The following is a 23,022-nucleotide window of genomic DNA, read 5'->3' as shown; positions in this document are numbered from 1 at the left end:
AAATAATTACGTTTTCAAGCCTAAATGAACGTAATGGGTTACTGGCCGACCTATGAAGTGGAATTAAATTCTCACTGTCCATGCCCATTAGGCCTATCAAAGAACACATTAGAATGGCTTGGTCGTCTTTAAACGAGGAAGAAATATTTAGATCATAAGGGAGATGTTAGTGTGTTAATTTTCTGGTCCACCAAGCCGTTGAAAATCCAATTAGCACGATTCTCGGGATGAGCTCTGACGAGGAAAAAGATGGAAAAGAGAGGTAGTAAGGAAAGACGTATACCGCCGACGGTGAACAAAAAATCGACTTCCGATCCTGCTATCTTTTTTCACTTTCTTGTGCAATGAGACGTAACCAATTACACAAGCCATAAAAGAAGTGAATCTACCTTTACCCGTCGTGCGCCAAGCTCACCAAAAGAGTGTTATAGCATGACGTCATAACAACCATGTTGGTAAATTGAAACAATGGATTGGTGGCAATTTCGGTGTACAATATCAGTCTTGCGGGATTAGAACTATTTTTTCTTCTAAAAACTGTTTGCTCTAACATTTTGTATAGTTGCTGCTTACCTGATGAGAGATATATTTTTTAACCCATTAACTGCGGTGGTTTTCAAGGATTTCCAGCCCCAAGAAAAGCTGTAACAGCACATGTCTACAATTACAGTTGTGCGATGCATGTTTACGTTTGTTTCACAGGGCCGAGTCATTGGTCTAGACTTATTTCATTAAAAAAAAACGGAATGTCTTTTCCGACTTCCGAAAGAGTTTACCATTAAATCTACAAGAGACTGAGAGCTGAGTTTCTTATGACCCAGAAGAATACTTACTCTTGAAAACAAATAAAGACATTAAAATCACGCTTCATGTTGGTAGTCATCCATCATTCTAGACACAAATACGTTTTCTGTTGTTAGATCAGACTACAATATTTAGCATCAAATTCGCCCGCTGCCTCGGTAGGAATCAATGCGGTCACTTTTGTGATTAGTACGAAACTCCATTCAACCGTTAACCAGGAGCTGTTAGCGATATGAGTATTCAAATTGAGAGTTTCCTCATAGACATCCTGTTTCAAGTTAATAAAAACACCTGCATGTCAAGGGAAGCTATTCTGTTAATTTTGGTTCTAAATTTTCCCCAAAATCACTTGAATCTTAGCGATGACGCTTTTCATCGATAATGACAGAAAGATTAAGACACTGATAAAGATTTCGAAACATTTTGCAGGAAAGAGTTCTTGTTGTTGTTTATTTTATTTTTGTTTTCAACTCACCGTTTCGGGAACTTTTAAAGATCAATAGGACGCGCCTGTAAATAAAAAAAAGGATATTGCACTACAGGAATATGATAATTCATCTAAACATCTTTAAGAAAGATCTGTTTGGTTTGCAGAGAGGACAGGAAAAATTCAAGCATTTCTGAAGCTTAATTTCTCTCTTCTGCTGTCGCTGTCATTTTACCATGAATGAAAGCGACCCAAACTTTCAGCTTAGCAGTGCAGCGTCCATCGTTCTATCACTGTGGCTCTCCTTGTCTGGTTTTGCAGCAGTAACTGGAAATGCAGTTGTGTTGTGGCTATTCTACAAAAAGGAGTCTCTACGAACAATTTCCAACCATTTCTTGGCCTCTTTATCTGTGGCTGACCTCTTTGTTGGGCTGGTGATAGTCCCTGCGTGGGTCATTTTCACATGGTGGTTAACATTTCACAGTGCCGTTAACTTCCTTTTAGAATTTTTGTGGATTCACACGACCGTCACCACTACTTTCAACATATGCTGTGTTTCAGTCGACCGATTTATTGCCATTCGGTTTCCTTTTCGTTATCAGGACATTGTGACCAAGAAAAGATGTTACACGGTGATCATTTTGGTGTGGTTATTTTCACTGGGTCTTCCTTTCTCGATGTTGTCAGTACATGGCGAGCAAAGTAGTGATGTCTCAGTGCTGTGGATTTCTGTGGCATTTATAACATTTGTTTTTCCAATACTTGTAGTCTCATGTTCCTATATTTTTATTTTTAAATCGGCAAAAAAACAATTTCAAAGAATATCAGCAGGAGAAAATCCCACAATATCCAACGACAATTCCAGAGTTCCTACAACGCAAAATTTTAAAGCTATAAAAACAATCGGTTTCGTTTTAGGTGCTTGTATTATCGCATGGATGCCCAGTTTTGTTGTTCTGTTTGTTGATTGTTACTATACCGTGATAAATGACTGGGATAAAGTTGATAGATTATATTATATTGTGTGGCCTTGGGTTGAGGCAATCGCTTTTACCTCATCAGCAATCAATCCATTTATATATTACTTTCGAAATAAAGAGTTCTGTCAAGCCTTTCGCCGTACCTTTCGCTTGTTACCCAGTGAACACAGGAAGGAAAGCACAAGAACAACCGGGCTGAATTCAACTCGAAGCTCAATGGTACGAAATGGTGTGAGTTCTGGAGATGTAGGGAATAAAAAACTGGGCCCCGAGGACGTATTAGAGGAAGAATGACTCTGCCATTAATTGATGAAATGGACTGCAACTTTAGTTTGTGCTTTAATAACATAAATTTTAAAATAATAGTGTATTATAAGTAATAAAAAAAATCCCCTTTGCAACAATGCTTAGTTTGAAAGTCTCTTGATACGTACTACGCCCTCCGTGCATTGCCTAAAGTTTATGATTTGCTTTTGCAATTGCTCAGTTGCCTTATATGGAGATGTCAGCCAAAGACCTTAGCGCTAAGGTCTTTGGCTGACCTATGCAAATTAGTGACTCTGGATTCTTAGTTACTCTTGAGATCGCATTTTCATTCAGTTTTCCTTGACAATGGCGCCAAGATGTCGCGGAAACGTCGGACTTTTATCGTTAGTTTTTGGCTGTATATGTCTACACAATATTCGTATTTTTGATGACATTGAGTGCCTAATCAGAGTACAAAAATATCTTCCCCTTTTTCCTGAATGGTTCTCAGCAGATACTTTTATCTATGCTAATGTGATATCACACATTCACAGCGAAATGACAGTTAATTACTATTCTGTGATCAGAGAGCATTTTGCGCTTATGAAAGTTCTTCTCCATTCAGTTTTAGCAGGTGACAAACTTCAGATCAATTTGTCGCAAAGTTGTATAATATGTCTTTAGCTAACAAACTTCGGATCCTCTCTTTTTCCCAACCCATTCCGAGTTTGACTCAACAGTGGACCTGGTGTCGTTGCTTATTTTGGAACCGAATTAGATTGTCAAAAGTTTTCTTGGAAGCTCAATCAACGTTCCATGGTAATTAGAATTGTCTGTCTAAATTGAAGAGTTTCTTGAAGAGTGAGAGCATGAATCTATAAATATATTCTTCAAATTCTAGAGTTAAAGCTACATTATCATAGGAAAAACATGCGACAACATTTTGTCGTAATCTGCATTTAGATTTCAGGCGTAAAGCAGTCCTATTGTAGTTTTGATTACGTAAGAGTTTAAAGGAGTTGGGTTTTTTTCGCTGGAAGAGCTCTGGGGGGGCCGTTTCTCGAAAGTCCCGGTAACTTAACGGGCCCGTAAAGCTGCTCTGTTTTCATTCCAGATAGGGATTTTAAAACTTTTGAAAATGATACAATAAAGCTATCAGCTAAAGAAACAAAAGGACTGGTTTGGGTGCTAGAACCTGCTTTCCTATTCTTTAAATTTTTATTTTTAAACATGGCTTCGGGCCCGTTAGGTCATCAGGACTTTCGAGAAACGGTCCACTGGAACGAAAATTCTATTGAACTTTACCCTAACATTAAGCAATTATTGGCTGAGGTTGACCATGATACCATCAAATTATCAAATTCGTCATTTGTCGGAGGGAATCGGACCCATGCCTCCTGAGCCATAAATGTTTTCTCTTTAATGATTAGTGTTATACTCCATTTAACTGATAACCGGAAGTCGCTAACAACGTGAGTATGCAAAATCAAGACAGTTATCCAATGTAAATATCTTTTCACTTAAGCAGCTGCATGTCAAAAGAAACTTTTCAGTCCTTTAATCGTCTACTAGATCTATCATATCGGTGAGCATTTTTATCGATAATTAGGGGCAAAGAAGGATTAAGACATTGGTTCTTTTTTATCTCTTTCACCGTTGTAGGGAGTTTTAAAAGTTCAGATTTGAGATCATTAAGTCGTCTTTGTCAGTGAAAAGAATTTCTGCATTTTTTTATTACGATCCATGCAAAAAATTTTCACTTTCAGGAACATCCGGTTGGTTTGAAGAAAGGGTAAGAAATTTTGAACCGTTCCTCAACTTACTTTCCTCGTTCCCAGGGCCTTTTCCCTTAGCTGGGGGTGAACCCACAACTTTAATGTAAAGTTGTACAGAGCATTAGGAACTGGTGGCTGAATCCAACATCTGGATTTATCCTCCAAGTTACTCAGTTTTGAACTACTTTTGCAATTACGTTGTATCACTGTGGCTCTCTTTGTGAAGTTTTGCAGCTGCAACTGGAAATCCGGTTATCCCGTGGTTGTTCTACAAACACGAGTCTCTACGATCAACTTCCAGCCGTCTTTTAGCCTCGTTGTCCGTAGCAGCCTTTTTAGTTGGGCTTGTGGTAGACCCTGTGTGGACCGTCATCAGATGTTGGATTCAGCCACCAGTTCCTAAGCTTTGTAAGATTTTACATTAATGTTGTGGGTTCACACAGTCTGCGCCATTACTTTCAACATTTGCTCTGTTTCTGTCGACCGATTCATTGCTATTCGGTTTCCTTTCCGTTATCAGGACATTGTGACCAAGAAACGATGTAACACAGTCATTAGTTTGGTGTGGCTATTGTCATTGGGTCTTTCTTTCTCGACGTTAGCTGTAGACGACGAGGAAAATATTGATTTTGCAGTGCTGTCCATCTCTTCGGCATTTATAACATCTATTATTCATTTGTTATTGGTCTCATGTTCCTACATTTGTATTTTCATATCGGCAAAAAGACAATTTTATGAAATATTAGCAAGGGGGAATCCTAAATCTTACAACGACAGTTGTGGAGTTCACACGATTCAAAATTTCAAGGCTATCAAAACAGTCGGTTTTATTTTAGGTGCTTGCATGACAACATGGATGCCCAGTTTAGTTTTGCTGTTTATTGACCTTGATCACGTCTGGGATAATAATTGGGGTAGAACTCCTAAATTGTTCTTTGTTGTATGGCCTTGGGTTAACACAATCGCTTTTACCTCACCAGCAATCAATCCTTTTATATATTACTTCCAAAATCAAGAGTTTCGCAAAGCATTTCGCCGTACTTTTCGTTGGTTGCCTTGTAGACTCGCGAAGAAAAGCTCACAACAAACCGGACTTAAACCAGGTCGACACCTGGCGCTAGGAAAAGGTGTGACATCTGGAGATGCAGCGATCAAAGAGACTGAGCTCTGAGGACAACTCAATCACAAAGCATTTCCCTCCCATTGACAGGCGATGTTGGAACGGACCGAACTTATTATCCAAATAAAAGTACAGGCCGAACTTCGCCTTCACTTAGTGGTATGTATTATGTTTTTAGACCCTTTGAAATTATGAGTATCTTTCATGGTTACACGACAATATGATGTATCGTCTACTCACCATTGGTGCAAAGAGACCCGGAGACTGGTTACGAGTTACCATTACTCGCGCTTAATTACCTCAACTTTATTGTTTTTCTTGATTTTATTTCATGATCTCCCAGGCATAACCCTTTACTTTTACCATTGTGCAGAATGCGACGACTCACCCCCACCGTTTTATAATAGGCTATTCGTCAGAGATCATACAAAATGATTTGAAAATAAATTTTGACAGCCGGAGCTTTTCACGGGAAAATACTTTGTTGTAGGTGTAGAAGCATTAAAAAAGGAAAAACTTTCTTTAGAGCAGGGTGATTTGGGGTTATTAGCTCTGTCTATCAACGTTTTCTTTAGGGTTCATTAAGGGGTTTATTTAAGGGTGTTGGGTATGCATTGTGTATCTTATTCATCTCATTTTACTGATGTTCTCGTACTGAAGTGTGAGATACATGTAATCATAGTCATGATAAAATAAGACGTTCGCTGTGTCTTTCTTTCATAAGCCTAACTCCACTAATGACCGTAAATAGGGAATTAGACCGTTAAAGTACTGTTAAAACAATAGTCTCTATGAACCGGCCCGCCAAAGTCTCCATTTTAGCCCGCAATATATGCATCGATTCCAAAGTGATAATATATTTATTTTTTTGTCGCACACTAGTTCGAGGAACAATTGAACTGTGAAAAGGATATACATGCCCTGTATTAGTTTAGTTGGTGCCATATGGTGTTCTCAGCTGGCTTATCTCCAGATGAAAGGGGCTCAGTTTATTTTAAGCTGTGAAAAACTCACACTTCGTCAATGTTCGACTTATCTCCGAGTCGCATGTTAAAGAATTTTCTGAACTCATTAAAGCCTCTGGCACCTTTGAAAATCCTTTGCTCCCCGTTTTTGTCTTCAGGAAGCAATTCATACACTTACACTACTCTAAAGAAACCTTTCTTTTCACACAAGTCGATGAGAAACTGTTTACTTATCCTCTGACCACTTGTTTCTTGTGAGAGTACCACTCTATCTGATTTTTTCAAAGAAAACTCTTTTTTTTTCGTTAACAAACAACTCGGGACTTTATTTGATCTAGGCCGTCTACCGAGCTGAAATCACCTAGGTATGCTTAACAAATATTCTTAATACAGCAAGGAGAATCGCTTTAAAAAACGAGAGGCCTTGATTAATAACTGTTAACTAAGAATCAGAAAGAGTGGTGACACAGTTGTTAGAACTGAAGAAGTAAAGAGTTGCAAATGAACTCTTAAAAAATTCGTTGTCGCGATGTTAGACGTTTAAATCCAAACTTGGAATCAACGTAGATATGCTTTTTTAAAAAAGCATCATTCAATAAAAGATCATAATGTACAAGGCATAATGAAAGCTAATGCTGAGTCATTTTAAAAATCTATTTTGAAAAGGTATACAGACCCCTTAAGGATTATTGTACACAGCGCTTCAAAAATAACAAGTGTCTACTTCATCTTTTCAATCACATTTGCGTTTTTTTTCCGCTTAAGGAGGCTGGATATAGTTTTTTCACTTTTCTGATGCAGGATATTTAAACTAAAATTACGAAGCTTAGCTTTAAAGAATCGCGATCACATTTTCCCCTGAAATAAAGATATTATTGAAGAATGAGTTTGTTGTAAATATATTGAAAAATTCGTTGCCATGGCAACGTTGCTGGCTTGCAATGCTGGGTCCAAAATTAGTCTTGACTTGAATTTTCTTAAAAACTGGACGGTGAATTTATTTTAGAATTTGCATGCGTCCTTTGACTGTCTTGGTCTACTTGACTGTTAAGTTTAAAAAAATTCTGTCACAAAGTTTAAGGAAAAGAGGCCTTTTTTAGAATTCATCGTTAACTTTTTTTCCCTCTGACAGAATTTGTTCGAATTTTTGTAAAACACGCACAGAATCGTTTAAAGTTAACGTGCAAAAAACAAAAAAAATTCACCGAGCGGAAACGGAAATACGTAAGTCTAAAGTATCGAATTTCCAAAAATTTCGACTCGACAAGATGGGCAATTGCGCACGCGCAACATTTGTGTCACGCCACGTCACTTGCCACGGACACCACGAGGTTTTTGGACGTCTTCTTCGCCGAACGTCCTTCGCGCTCTTCTGAAGAGCTTTATTTTGCTAAGAGAGGTTCACCTTTTGGGTGGATTGCGCCTGGAAATGGCTGCTGCTTTTTTTTCCTTCAAAGTGCTGGATTATTTTGTGCAAAGTGTCGGGATGTTTTGTTTCTCCTGGAGCTGATCGACGCGATGTGGTTAGCGATTTGCTAAGAACGGAGACCAGTGCTTCCTTACCACCGTCGTTGCAAAGATCTTTTAAGTAATCGTAACACAGACCGCTCTCTGCAATTTTCGGAATGATGTTTTCTTTAACGAGGAGCCCGTTATCGCCCTGTGAATAGAGCTTGTCTTCGAAAGTTACATGCGTTCGTGGCGTCCGTCAAGAAAGTCCATGTCTACGAAAGCGAAGGAGGCGGATTTCACATGCTGTTGTTTACAATGTCAGCCCTTGTTAGCTACAACGGGGATTGAAAGAGGACACAGTGGAGGGCACGTACAACTTCCAAAGTATCGTGTGCGTTGAAATCTTCATAAAAAAACAGCTTCATACCCAGAAGGGAGATTGCTTTTACATGGTTTTCCGTCAGGATTGAGAAGAGCGTTACCACCTTTAGCGAGTGTTTTGATGAGTGTAAGGCTATCGGCGAAAAACACTTTCTTCGACGATAATGTTTCTTTATTTGAATTTCCAGCACATCGTAGGAGTGTAGGAGTGTCGAAAACAGAAGAATTATGGCCAATTAAAACGGTGTGACAATGCGTACTGCTGGAAAGGAAAGTGGTAAAAGATTGAAGACATTCGCTCAGGAGTGTACTGGAACATTCTCTTTGAGCAAAGTTCTCTCACCATTCACAGTTTTGACAGTGACTTGTTTACACGAGAAGCGTAGCTGCTGATATTGCATGTAGGTAGCACCTAGTTAGTGTTCCGGAAATCAGCCACGATATGGGAAAATAGCTCCGACGATCGCGATCGTGTTTGCTGCCGGTTTCACGTGTATTTTGGTCACTTGAGAGTGTTGTAGATTTCCGTTTTTGAAACACACTACTAATAAAGTTAGAAGAAAGTGTAGGCAGCCTACCTAGAGGCGTAAAACATAGTCTACTAGGCAGATGAAAAAATGATTCTGGCCTAAGCGCGGCGGCCATGTTTGTTTGTTTGTGTTTTTTTTTTTTTTTTTTTTTTGCAACTTTTAAAAGTCCCGGGTAAATTAGAACCCAGTCTGCGCGCGCCAAAGAAACTGTATCCAGCCTCCTTAAATCAGTGTACAGCTCAAGTTTGGTTGTTCTGGAGCTTACATATAACACGGCTGATCTTAACAAGTTAGAGGAATCAACTGTACTATCTTTGGCAACAAAAGTAATTGTGATATATCTTATATGCGGCCGACTTCTAACAGATGTTTCAGTATAAAACTGAGAATGTGTAAATGTTTTACTGATGGCTAAGACTGCCTGACCATCCTGGAAGAATTCGTTTGAATAGTGGTCCCTTTTAATCAATTAATAGTTCTTACACCCTCTCAAACCGTTATATCTTTATAATAATTCCAAGCAGCATATGGTAGCCTTTCCCTATATCTAGGCAGCAAGGAAAGCCGCAAAACTCCAGAACAAAAACTTATCTTTATAATAAATTTTTTATTTTTTATTTTTATTTCTATAGAGGCTGGAAATCAATGGGGCGTTGTCCTGTCTCGTGCTCCAGTTGGTATTTCATATTTATGTTTTTATTTATTTATTTAGTTGTTTATTTACATAGATAGGCCACGAATTCAATGGATGTTAATATTAATTGCTTAACTCGTAAGAAATATGTGTGAGAGTGATCTTGGCAGAAATGAACACTACTTAAGCGGTAGTGAAAATAAGGCCGGAAAGAAAAATTCAGGCCTGTACGGGATTCGAACCCATGACCTCTGCGACAAAATATTTGGCAGTTTCGACGAAAGAGAGAAAGAGCACGACACGAGAGAAAGCCAGGCTGTGTCGGCTGTGAGCCGGGCGTGAAGATACAAAGATCGATTGAAACTTTGTACTTGAAATGTTTCGTTATGTGCCAGCCACAATTGGTAGGATTTAGCAGTTTATAACGATAGAAGAGGAATAGGAACGAGTGAAATTAGCCGGGAAATTGAGTTTGTAGATGACCCACATTGACATATCGTGACAGACTGGTTCATGTTCAAATGAGCAACTATTTCAAGTGGGGAGTAATTTCCCATTTTTAAAAAACATATTTTTTTCAGTTGTCACAGTTGACCTCAGCTCTAGAGCCATCTTTTTCATTTTTCTCTCTACGAATCAAGTCCTTGCCGGGTGAGCCATGAATGCGACCATTGTTGTGATTATTGATAAACCTCATTTAATTGTTAATCAGGAGCCGTCGATTATTTCGATATCTAGAATTAGGAGGTTTCAGGTAGACTTTCTGTCACTGAAACAGTAGGATCGCAAGGTAAACTTTGTTACGTATGATGCACGATCCTCGCAGTAGAGAGCGCTATTTATGCAATAGCGAAAATCAGACCTAAAAAAAATCAGGCCTGTACGGGATTCGAACCACTGACCTCTGCGATACTAGTGCAGCGCTCTACCAATTGAGCTAACAAGCCAACTGGGAGCAGGCTGTTAAGTTGATTCGTAATAAACCCGTGATGATAAATCAGATATGATAAATATATGAAGATCAAATATATGAACTTCATATATTCATCATATCTAAACTTCGTTGTCAATTATTGTCAGGGTTTTAAATTTATGCGAAAGAAATTGTGACAATCATTTTTTTTGTCCCCGCTATGGAGAGGCGAAGAAATATTAAGATGTAAACAAGAATTTCGAAACATTTTCCAGAGTGACGTTTCGTTCTGTCAGTCGCTTTGCCCACGAGACGCGTCTGTCAATAAAACACTTATCTGCATAAATAAAATACGATGATTAATGCAAAACATTGTTTCAGTTTCAGCAACATCTGTTTGGTTTGTAGGGAGGACAAGACAAGCATTTTCAAGCTTGATTTTTCCTTTCTTACATAGCTGTTCAGCATCTTACCATGAATGATAGTTACCCCGACGCTCGGCTCAATAGTACAGCGTCGATCGTTCTATCACTGTGGCTTTCCTTGGGCAGTTTTGTAGCTGTAACTGGAAATGCAGTTGTGTTGTGGTTGTTCTTCAAAAACAAGTCTCTACGAACAGTTTCTAACCGATTTTTAGTCTCCTTGTCAATAGCAGACTTTTTGGTTGGACTTGTGATAGACCCTGTATGGATCGTCATCAGATGTTTTATTCAGCCGCCAATTCACACAGTTTTGGACTACTTTATTTTACTGTTATGGGTTCACACAACCACCGCCACTACTTTCAACATTTGCTGTGTTTCCGTCGACCGGTTTATCGCGATTCGGTTTCCTTTCCGTTATCAGGAGATTGTAACCAAGAAAAGGTGTTACACACTGATTATTTTGGTATGGTTATTTTCATTGGGTCTTCCTTTCCCGACGTTAACGTTGTCGTTACATAAGTTGCAACAAAACTTTTTAATAATGTGGTTTTCTTTAACTTTTATTACGTTTGTTTTTCCTTTATTGATAGTCTCAATTTCGTACATTTATATTTTCAAATTAGCAAAAGAACAATTTAAAAGAATATTAGTAGAGGAAAATCCACGAAACTACGACGAAAATATCAAAGTTCGTACAATGCAAAATTTTAAAGCTTTAAAAACAGTCGGTTTTGTTTTGGGTGCTTGCATAATCACATGGATGCCTAGTTTAGTTCTAATGGTATTTGACTGTTATTATGCCATAGTAGATAACAGGGGTAAAATATTTACATCGGTTCGTGTTGTATGGCCTTGGGTTGAGACACTTGCTTTTACCTCTTCAATTGTCAATCCTTTTATATATTGCTTTCGAAATGAAGGGTTTTATCAAACATTTCGCCGCTACTTTCGTTGGTTTCCCTGTGGAACCACAAAGGAAAGCCTACCAGAAACCGGACTTGAACCAGATCGGCAACTTATGGTAAGAAATGACTTGAGATGCAGAGATATAGCAATTTAAGAAACAGAACTTTGTGGAAACCACAATCGAAGCAAGACTTTGCCTTCTATTTAATCACTTTCACCAGAGTGTGGTGAGCGTCGCACAACAGAGCGAGGCTCCAAATTAAGTGCGCCCAATATCCCACCCATCCCACCCCAGGGGAGGACATCCATCACACAGTAATCTCTTGTGTTGGAAAATTAACGTCTCCTACCCCAACCCTGCAGGAGACGGGACCTCCATTTATTCGTCCCTATTCGAGAAGACTAGAATATCTAACCATTTCTTGATGTTATAGAAAGGTAGCAAATTCTTCTCAATTATTTTAAGACCCTGAGTGTTGGTCCGGCCGGGGCTCGAACCCTCGACCTCCCAAACAACAGTCCAGCGCTCTATCCATAACGTTGAAATGGAGCAAGAGCAAGGGATTTTAACCCATGACCTCTTCGATACCGGTGCAGTTCTTTACCAACATCATGACCAACTCCCAGTTGGCTCGTTAGCTAGGTTGGTAGCACACTGCACCGGTATTGCAGAGGTCATGGGTTCAAATCCAGTACGGGCCTGAATTTTTTTCAGGCCTCATTTCCACTTCTACATAACGAGGGTTCATTGATGCGAGGATCGCTTTCATACATTTCATGAAACCGCAGTACACATATATGATTTTTATAGATTCAAATTCATTTAAATAAATCTGAGTTTGTCCTTTGTAAGATGTCAAATATATAAGGTATCGTAACACAGCGTAAACTGAATAACTCTTACAGTGGAGATCACATAGGGTTCAAACGCCTCTTCAAATGTTTTCCAGACGAGTCAGTAGAATTCGTTATTTTTTCCGAATGATCCGTTAAAAAAATAATTTTTCAACAGAACTGGGTTTCCAGAAATCAGCTCGGGGAACTCCTTGGACGAAACTCTTATCACTCCTTTGGCTCAAGGCATCAGACGTTGATACCAATATTGCTTGACCCGTTAAAAAAAGTTAGCAGTTTCGACGAAAGAGAGAACAAGCCCAACACGAGAGAAGCCAGCCTGATTGGCTGGCGTGAAATAAGAAGAAAGACGGAACCTTGGTACTGAACTGTCGATCCACCTTCCCTCTCCATTATGTGCCAGCCACACTTTGCCAGGAACAAGCGGTTCACACAGACACGAGAAGAGTGGGAAGGAGCAAAATTAGCCAGAAAATTGAGTTTCTTGATGAATCAGTTGTAAAACTATGACATATCCAAATGATGAACTGTTAAAAGAGTAATTTTCACTTTGATTAAACACATTATGTTTCAACTGTCACACTTGGCTTCAGAGCTTCATCGTCATCTTCTCCATTTTACTCGCTAGGAATCAAGTCCTTGCCAGGTAAGCCATAAATGTGGTCACTTTTGTGGTTATAATGAAACCCCATTTAATTGTTTACCAGGAGCCTTTGGTTATTTAAGTACCCGGATTTAAGAGGCTTCAAATATACTTCCTATCATAGACGCCCCAGGATCACAGGGTAAACTTTGTTGTCAATTTTTGTCAGGCTTTGAGAAATATTACAGAGAGGGGTTGTTCTTTCCATCACGTTAATCATGAGACGTGGCTGTCAATAAAAAGCATCAAGATCTATGAAGCGACCTTCTGGGCCCTCTCGACCAATCAGAAACAAACACTTCTTCACTCCATGGTTATTCAACATTATCAAACTTTGAACTCCGGATATTGCATTCCTAGTGTTGCGATTATTTAACTTAGTTCCAGTTGTCAACTCCTATAACGGGTCACCTTATGTTGAAAATAATTCACCCAAGTTTACTAGACTAAGCTGATTCTTATTTTTGGCAGGAAGCAAACGCTTTCCTATGAAGTGAAAAATTGTAAAACAAATGCCAGTCAATTTAATCTTGGTCAAAAAAGTTAAAGCCATAAGTGCGAAATAACACTATTCAATGTTACGTTTTTTTTGAAGCTTCACTTAAAACGTCTTTACTTGAATTTGAGAAAAAAAGCCGCCGGGTGACCTTCAAAATTCTAACATGACCTTTGGTTACAAGTTTTACCGTTTTGGCAGTGGAAAAAATCATTGAATCCTGGCCGTTTTGATCTTTAAAATTTTTCGTTAAAACATAATAATAATAATAATAATAATAATAATAAAATATACGTTAATTGAAGCTCCCCCTTAGGGGCTTTCCAGCCACGATGTAGACTAACTAAGAGCTTAAAAATCCCCACTGGCAGGAGGCAGACAAGTGGGCTATTTACAGGGCGCAGCCGAGGAGTTGAACTCGGGGCAACCGAGAACAAATCCAGTGAGTGGCAGGGTGGAGGACTTGAACCCGGGACACCGGATTACAAGTCCAGCATCCTAACCACTCGGCAACGCCGCTTTCGCTAAAAAACAAATTTAGTAAGTTAAAACAAATTTAGTAAGCTCTCGCAGCGATAGCGAAAAAGCGGAGAATCATTTCATTCGGACTGTACGAGATTTTTTTCATTCAATTTTGCATACATTTAGCTTTATATCAAATATACTTTAAATCTTTTGATATTCTCTTTTTGGGAGCTGAGGGCAGCTCCATCTAAGAAGGGAGAAATAATTCTGTGAAGGATTAACTTTTCCTATCGGGAACTCGTTATCAAGCAGCTGTTCAGTCAATGTTGTAATTAAATATTTTGGATATATCAACGAAGTTGAAATGGTAAATTGGCCACCGTAACGATTACAAAAGCTGACGTTTCGAGCGTTAGCCCTTCGTCGGAGCGAATAGTGGAATTGTGGGTTGTGTGTACTTTTAAAGGCAGAAAATGGAGCTACGTTATTGGTGGGAACATGGCAACGAGAAAAACAAGAATAAATTAGTGGAATGAAAAGCGTTCGTTGATCCCTGTGGGATTTAGACTGCCGGTTTGAAAGATGAGCTTTTTTTCAGGATTTTTACGGCTTTCCGTACCACCTAAGTGTAGGGAAAGACCGCAGATTGTCATATGTTGCTTAGAATGATTAGGTAAATTAAAATGTCTAGCGACTGGTTTCGATGTGTCCTTGTCATTCCCTTTCCACCTCTCGAAGGTGTTCTTGGAATCGGTCACCTAGTCTTCTGCCTGTTTCGCCGATGTATATCTTTTTACAATAAGTGCAAGTTATGCAATAAATTACATTGGCGGAGGTGCACGTGAAGTGATCGCTGATCTTAATGGATCGGTTAGGTCCCGATATTTTATCAGTGTTGTGAATAAGAGGACACGTTTTGCATCGTGTACGAGCGCATTTAAAAGTGCCTGGTTGGTCATTAGTCTGAAAAGAACTTCTGACCAAAAAGTTGCCTATGTTTTTGTCGCGTTTGAATGAAATGAGCGGAGGCTGCGAAAAGATAGTGCTTGTCTCTGGATCGTTTTGAAGTAATTTAAAGTTTTTAAGAATGATGGATTTAACTGAGTGGTTGTGAGGATGAAATGTGAGAGTGAATGGAATGCGGTCGGAATCTTCCTTATGCGACGTTTGTAGTGCTGAATGTCGATCAATAAGTTGGGGGAGGTGGTAACCCGCTTGAACGACAGAAACAGGGTAACCACGTTTATCGAAAAACTGGCACATTGACTCTGATTTGTGGTGGAAATCAGAGTCATCACTACATAAACGACAAAGTCTTAGAAACTGAGAAAAAGGAATGGAATTCTTAACGTGAGATGGATGCGAAGACGGATATAACAAGTAATTATGCGAGTCTGTAGGTTTGTAATACACACTAGTGCATAAACCGTTACCTTCAATTGAAACTTTGATGTCTAAAAAGGATAAAGAATTGTCAGAAATTTCCCAGGTATATTTCAGAGCCGGGTGAAAAGAATTGACTGCGGTTATGAATTGAGTGAGCTCCTCTCTGGTAGAGGAGGTAGCTCGATATAGTCGTCGATGTAGCGACCGTAGAGTTCAGGTCTGGACCCGTTGTATTGGCTGAAAAATTGATGTTCGATAAAACCTACAAAAAGATTGGCATAGCTAGGTCCCATTTTGGTGCCCATGGCTACACCACTGGTTTGTTTGAAGAAGTTGTTTCCGAATGAAAAACAATTGAGTGTGAGCACTAGTTCGGCTAAGCGTAGTAGTGTTTCAGATTTAGGTTCCTTATCAGTACGTTGATAAAAAAAATGTTTAAGGGCCAGAAGGCCTTCGCCATTAGGAATGACAGTTTAAAGAGACGTAATATGTTGTAATTAGCTTTATTTAAATGCTACTAGCTAAACCTGATTCGTTGCTGAGTTGGGAGTTATTTATCCTAAAAAATGTTTATTGCTAGTATCCACAGCTGCATCTCAGAGAAACCTTTGCTGTCAACTATCAGGAATTTTAGGCCTTTGAATTTAATATGCTAAATAAGATTAACAGTGAGTTTATTTTTTATCGTTGATGGAAGGTAAAAGAAGATTAAGATGCAATTAAGGAATTCGATATATTTTTCAGAGATTTGTTGTTGTATCCATCCCTTCTACCGTTTTTGAAACTTTAAAATTTCAGACTTCAATCAATACGACGTGCCTGTCAATAACAATTCTATCTGCATAAAAAGAATAAGATGATGAACGCAAATACATTTTAGTTTCATTTGGTTTGGTTTGTAGAGAGAACAAGAAAAATTTCAAGTTTTTACCAAGCTTAATTTCTATCTTTTGTTGTAGCTGTTCACTATATTAACATGAATGAAAGCCACCCGGATGAACTTCTCAGCAGTGCAACGTCCATCCTTTTATCACTGTGGCTCTCCTTGAGCAGTTTTGCAGCCGTAACTGGAAATGCAATTGTGTTGTGGTTGTTCTACAAAAACGAGTCTCTGCGAACAATTTCCAACCGTTTCTTGGCCTCGTTGTCCGTAGCAGACTGTTTGGTTGGGCTTGTGATAGACCCTGTGTGGATCGTCATCAGATGTTGGATTCAGCCACTGTCTCCTAACGTTTTGCACGAATTAACATTTAATTTTGTGGATTCACACAGCTGCCGCTACTACTTTCAACATTTGCTGTGTTTCTGTCGACAGGTTTCTTGCGATTCGGTTTCCTTTCCGTTATCAGAACATTGTAACCAAGAAAAGATGTTACATAGTGATAATTTTGGTATGGTTGTTTTCATTGGGTCTTCCTTTCTCGAAGTTGTCGGTAAACAACGCGGGAGACAATAATAGTGCAATACTGTGGTTTTCTTTAACATTGATAACGTTTGTTTTTCCATTACTGGTAGTCTCATTTTCATACATATGTATTTTCAGAACAGCAAAAGAGCAATTGACGAGAATTTTGGTGGATGAAAATTCTCGAAATTACAACGAAAATATCAAAGTTCGTACATTGAAAAATTTTAAAGCTATCAAAACAGTCGGTTTTGTTTTAGGTGCTTGCACCATCACATGGATGCCCAGTTTGGTTGTAATGGTATTTGATATTTATTATGCTATCGTAAATAACAAGGAAAAAATGCGTTCATTGATGATTTTTATTTGGCCTTGGGTTGATGTAATTGCCTTTACTTCATCAGCAATCAATCCGTTTATATATTACTTTCGAAATGAAGAGTTTCGCCAAGCCTTTCGCCTTACCTTCCGTTGGTTGCCCTGTGGACTCACGGAGTAAACAAACTGGACTTAACTCAGGTCGACACTTGCAATGTTGGTACGAAATTGTATGAGATCTGGAGATATAGTGATTAAAGAGACAGACCTCTGAAAACATCTCAATCAAATCAAGACTGCTCCCATCAACAAGTAATATTGAAACGGACTGAAACTTTAATTTCTCTATTTTTCTGTTATAAATCTAGGACTCCTTGGGCCTTAATAATGTTGAAAGAGGAATGATTTAGAATAATTCTTTCTCTATAAAATGCTCAAGGGAAATATTCCCATTGTAAGAGTAAAATATACAGGATAAATGTACGAGATAACTGAAAAATATGCAGAATATCGTTTACTTGCATTAATTCTAGGCTATGGAGATCATTTCAATTCAAATTCTTAGTCAGAAACGTCTGCGAAAAAAATTGGTTAAGTTCACCAATTATTTCCAAGTCCTCTTAGGTTAAAAGTGTCAGCAGAAGTCGGCCTCTCGGAAATCAGTTATTTTGAGATTAATCCTTTCACTCAAAGCATGTAACATTGCTACCGGTTGTTCGACTCGCAAGAATGATTAAGCAAACCACATCTATCTTTCAGTCCCTGGGAATCACCAAGTCTGGTCTAGTGGCTGTAACTAGTGGAAATGCAGCTCTGGTTGATCTGTAATGGCACACAATCCATCCCCCATCACGAGCCACAGGTAAACGGAAGTTCAAATATTCGAAAAGGCTGGTTGCTATGGAGTGACGTCATAAACCGGATAAGTTTCCATCATCGCCTTGACAGCCTTTTTCGATAATTGCTCGCAGTAATCTGAGTAGTTGCTTGAATTTGTACAATCTCTGTTCCTGCTGGGTACAATGAAGCCTTTTTTTTATTAGGGGCTGGATCGGCCTATTGACATTTGGAGATTGGATTTCATATTAATATGCGTAAGCAAAAGCGGGAATATTTAGTTTCCCGCGGTCGAGTGCAGTTATGGATCCCTTGAAACTTCGAAGGGTTGAATTGCTTCATTCTCCACCAGATGAGTCAAGGGAATGGTTTATCTTAAATTTCAAGAAATGTGGCATAAGAGTCAGCAAGTTTTTTGAAGTAGCCTGTTGGTGGCACATTTTCCAAGCGTTTTGTACGGTCCAGCTTTAAAAAATGGCGGAAGCTTGGATGACCGATATGTTCAGAACAACAAAGTGGCCATCGCCTCTCTATTTGGAGTTGTTTCTACCATCTTCCGGCAGAAATTCGAAGAAGGAGAAGTGGTGAGATATCTTTGGTTGATCGATAAAATAAATTCTTGATCCTGGATCAGGAAAAGCTTGGCAAACGTTACTTAGCATTTTCAAGCTAAGACGAACCGGGGTAAGTCATAACGTTTATATTTTTATTAAGATTGGAAAAAGTGAGTTTGCTGTCTTATGTTTTGTTGTGAATGCTGGTTTCACGGTGTATCAGAACTCATCTCTGCTTGGCAGGAAAATCACATAATTGGCTGAGTTTGATTTTACGCTGAGCCTCTAAGTCTTCTAGCTATGATCACTTTTTATGGCTACTTTAGGAGAAATTTCGGGTTTGTTTCCTTGATAGGGTCTTGACAGTATTATAATTTATTTCATTTCTATTTTTCTACGACAAAAGATTTAAATCGCCAGAGGGATGCCATTGAGAAAACTGGAATAGTAGTTAATGGAAGATGCTTTAAAGTTAAATTTCCAGGTTATTTGTGTGTGCCAATCTTGACTCTTTATATTTTTTTTTATCTTATTATTTTTTATTTTTGCAATGTTTTTATGTTATATGTCTAGCTACGTGATAGTAATTATTGAATCCATTTTATGCTTGGCAGTGTTAGAAAATATCTGGGAAAGTATAACATTTGAGATCTTTGGTGTAGCTATTTTAACTTGAACAACTTCTTGTTATCTTCTTGTCTTTTTTCATGACAGTTACTCTTGATTACAAAACACTGATAATGCTGCTCAAACAAAGAGCTGGTGATGCCAAAAAATATATCAATGAACTTTGCAAGCAAGGATTGGACACAGAATGCTGTGTATTCTGAAAAGTTATTAAGGTAGGTTATACCTGCAATGCTAAATGACATGCATCATAGTGGAATTATACAATAACACAAAACATATTCAGCCTACTGGTATTTGTTATGCAATTTATTTATAATCAATTAGTGAGAGCTTTCTTGGCTTTCTTGACTTTACAGAAAGGCAGACGAAAGGTGTCCATAAAAGTGAACATATTTTATCTGTGGTGAACAGTGATTATATATCTACCATTAGTAGTGAACATTATATGACTTTAGCTCAGTTAATTCATTATTGAGTGATACATGCAATTTATTTGTAGGAATGTGCCTCTCCTGATGTTCCTTTTGGGGAAGCCTTTGCTGAGTGTTTCCTAAAGAGCAAAGCAAATATTGGGGGGTAGGTACAACTCTGCATTTCTGCATTGACATGCATAAAAAGTTCCAGCTTGCAGTATGGTATTTCACTTTCTATTGGAATACATGTCTTTAAATCTCACTTGGGATATTAAGTTTGATGGACAGTTGGCATACTGCCGGCCGACAGTTGGCCGACAGTTGGCCGACAGACTTTTAGGGGAGCTGGTCTTCACTTTTACCCAGTTACCAGCAAAAATATGGTAAGCTTGGATTATAAAGGTGGAAACTTTATTCACTGTTTTTTTTTCTGTCTGTTTCAGGTGGAAGGGGTTAAGAGATGACTTGCTCTTTCTCCTTGAAGAGGAGCCATGTGATGTTAATTTATGTGCTCTGCCTGCAGTGTATGACATTTTAATTTTTAAATTCTGTGCACCCATTGAAGTAAGGCATAGTCAACATTGTATCATTTAAAAAAATCTATTTTCTTGAAGTCTTATCCTGTAACAATATTATTTTGTTTAGTGTTGCCTGGTCACTTCTGAGATATATATTTATTTGTCATATTTCTAAGATTTATATGGCATTCGGCATAATGCCTGAGAGCTTCTGGGATATAACAAACTTAGTTTTTCATTCACTGTTAATAGAGGGAAATTATGTCTTTCCTTTCTGGTTCACCCAGGCTGAAGTCCTTCATTCAGAGTAATGCCTGAGCAATTCTGGGATATATAACATACCTAGCTTTTCATTCATGGTCAATATAGGGAAGTGTTGTCTATCCTTTCTGGTTCACACAGGCTGAAGTCCAGGCATTCAGAGTAATACCAGAGCACTTCTGGGATTTATAACATACTTAGCTTTTCATTCACGGTCAATATTGGGAAGTGTTGTCTATCCTTTCTGGTTCACCCAGGCTGAAGTCCTTGCATTCAGTGTAATGCCTGAGCGCTTCTGGGATATATAACATACATAGCTTTTCATTCATGGTCAATATAGGGAAGTGTTATGTATCCTTTCTGGTCCACCCAGGCTGAAGTCCTGGCATTCAGTGTAATGCCTGAGCGCTTCTGGGATATATAACTTACATAGCTTTTCATTCATGGTCAATATAGGGAAGTGTTGTGTATCCTTTCTGGTCCACCCAGGCTGAAGTCCTGGCATTCAGTGTAATGCCTGAGCACTTCTGGGATATATAACTTACATAGCTTTTCATTCATGGTCAATATAGGGAAGTGTTGTCTATCCTTTCTGGTTCACCCAGGCTGAAGTCCTGGCATTGACTGTAATGCCTGAGCACTTCTGGGATATATAACAAAGTTTCACATAGCTTTTCATTCATGGTCAATATAGGGAAGTGTTGTCTATCCTTTCTGGTTCACCCAGGCTGAAGTCCTGGCATTCAGTGTAATGCCTGAGCACTTCTGGGATATACAACATACTGAGCTTTTTATTCATGGTCAATATAGGGAAGTGTTGTCTATCCTTTCTGGTTCACCCAGGCTGAAGTCCTGGCATTCAGAGTAATGCCTGAGCGCTTCTGGGATATATAACATACTTAGCTTTTCATTCATTGTCAATATAGGGAAGTGTTGTCTATCCTTTCTGGTCCACCCAGGCTGAAGTCCTGGCATTCAGTGTAATGCCTGAGCGCTTCTGGGATATACAACATACATAGCTTTTCATTCATGGTCAATATAGGGAAGTGTTGTGTGTCCTTTCTGGTTCACCCAGGCTGAAGTCCTGGCATTCAGTGTAATGCCTGAGCACTTCTGGGATATATAACTTAAATAGCTTTTCATTCATGGTCAATATAGGGAAGTGTTGTCTATCCTTTCTGGTTCACCCAGGCTGAAGTCCTGGCATTGACTGTAATGCCTGAGCACTTCTGGGATATATAACAAAGTTTCACATAGCTTTTCATTCATGGTCAATATAGGGAAGTGTTGTCTATCCTTTCTTGTTCACCCAGGCTGAAGTCCTGGCATTCAGTGTAATGCCTGAGCACTTCTGGGATATACAACATACTGAGCTTTTTATTCATGGTCAATATAGGGAAGTGTTGTCTATCCTTTCTGGTTCACCCAGGCTGAAGTCCTGGCATTCAGAATAATGCCTGAGCGCCTCTGGGATATATAACATACTTAGCTTTTCATTCATTGTCAATATAGGGAAGTGTTGTCTATCCTTTCTGGTCCACCCATATTGAAGTCCTGGCATTCAGTGTAATGCCTGAGCGCTTCTGGGATATACAACATACTTAGCTTTTCATTCATGGTCAATATAGGGAAGTGTTGTGTATCCTTTCTGGTTCACCCAGGCTGAAGTTCTGGCATTCAGCGTAATGTCTGAGCGCTTCTGGGATATACAACATACTTTAAGTTTTTTCATTCATGGTCAATACGGGGAAGTGTTGTTTATCTTTTCTGGTTCACCCAGGCTGAATGGAAGTTCTGCTATTCACAGTAATCCCTTAGTGCTTGTGGGAGACCTAACATTCTTATTTTCTTTGACATTCACAGGTTAATCAAGGGAAGTGTTGTCTATCGGCCTTACTGGTTCACCCAGGCTGAAGTCCTGGCATTCAGTTTAATGCCTGAGCGCCTCTGAGATATTTGACTTACTTAGCTTTTCATTGATGGTTAATATAGGGAAGTATTGTCTATCCTTTCTGGTTCACCCAGGCTGAAGTCCTGGCATTCAGTGTAATGCCTGAGCGCTTCTGGGATATACAACATACTTTAAGTTTTTCATTCATGGTCAATACAGGGAAGTGTTGTTTATCTTTTCTGGTTCACCCAGGCTGAACGGAAGTTCTGCTAGTCACAGTAATCCCTTAGTGCTTCTGGGATACCTTTCATTCTTTTTTTCTTTGACATTCACAGGTTAATCTAGGGAAGTGTTGTCTATCGGCCTTACTGGTTCACCCAGGCTGAAGTCCTGGCATTCAGTTTAATGCCTGAGCGCCTCTGAGATATTTGACTTACTTAGCTTTTCATTGATGGTTAATATAGGGAAGTATTGTCTATCCTTTCTGGTTCACCCAGGCTGAAGTTCTGGCATTCAGAGTAATGCCTGAGGTTTTCTGGCATATATAATGTGAAGAAATTCTTGTGACGCAAACTTTTCTGTTATTTGAGCTCTTCACCTATATCTACAGCAGAGCGACAGGAATAAATAGTCGTTTGAGACAAAAATTTGAAAAACAGCTTCATTTACTGTTAAAAGTCGCCCTGCAAACCGCGACGGGAAGAGAACATCAAAACAAAAAATGCTGCCAAAAAAACTCAATAAATAACACAAGGCAAAACACTGCTGGTACATTTCTTTGCGAAGCTAGAT

At 38.9% G+C, this 23,022-nt stretch overlaps 2 protein-coding genes, 1 long non-coding RNA gene and 2 pseudogenes across 7 annotated transcripts; all 5 read left to right on the top strand.

Moving 5' to 3' along the window:
* The first annotated feature begins 1,467 nt into the window (after nucleotides 1-1,467).
* Nucleotides 1,468-2,568, top strand: LOC148723888 (beta-2 adrenergic receptor-like). The gene has a single exon (XM_088733926.1). It carries the CDS (start codon nucleotides 1,468-1,470, stop codon nucleotides 2,503-2,505), a length of 1,038 nt encoding a protein of 345 aa, XP_088590052.1. The 3' UTR covers nucleotides 2,506-2,568.
* Nucleotides 2,569-3,687: 1,119 nt separating this feature from the next.
* Nucleotides 3,688-5,505, top strand: LOC148723887 (trace amine-associated receptor 7e-like; annotated as a pseudogene).
* A 5,112-nt stretch (nucleotides 5,506-10,617) lies between these two features.
* Nucleotides 10,618-12,993, top strand: LOC111338995 (histamine H2 receptor-like). The gene is made up of 2 exons (XM_022945570.2): nucleotides 10,618-11,673; nucleotides 12,571-12,993. The coding sequence occupies exons 1-2, from the start codon at nucleotides 10,702-10,704 to the stop codon at nucleotides 12,778-12,780; spliced, it is 1,182 nt and encodes a 393-aa protein (XP_022801305.2). The 5' UTR covers nucleotides 10,618-10,701; the 3' UTR covers nucleotides 12,781-12,993.
* Nucleotides 12,994-16,162: 3,169 nt separating this feature from the next.
* LOC148723886 (beta-1 adrenergic receptor-like) lies at nucleotides 16,163-17,632 on the top strand (annotated as a pseudogene).
* Nucleotides 17,633-17,975: 343 nt separating this feature from the next.
* On the top strand, nucleotides 17,976-22,990 carry LOC148723885 (uncharacterized). 5 transcript variants are annotated; one of them, XR_015991755.1, is made up of 5 exons: nucleotides 17,976-18,647; nucleotides 19,232-19,359; nucleotides 19,647-19,723; nucleotides 20,004-20,124; nucleotides 22,203-22,313. It is a non-coding gene; the product is annotated as an uncharacterized LOC148723885 (long non-coding RNA). The 5 variants fall into 5 exon arrangements; XR_015991752.1 differs by lacking the exons at nucleotides 19,647-19,723; nucleotides 22,203-22,313 and adding an exon at nucleotides 22,566-22,990; XR_015991754.1 differs by having other exon boundaries at nucleotides 20,004-22,313.
* The last annotated feature ends 32 nt before the right edge of the window (nucleotides 22,991-23,022 follow it).

Source organism: Stylophora pistillata, chromosome 9 (genome assembly GCF_964205215.1).
Source record: "Stylophora pistillata chromosome 9, jaStyPist1.2, whole genome shotgun sequence".
Taxonomy (NCBI): Eukaryota; Metazoa; Cnidaria; class Anthozoa; order Scleractinia; family Pocilloporidae; genus Stylophora; species Stylophora pistillata.
This window is presented reverse-complemented; position numbering and strand designations above follow the sequence as displayed.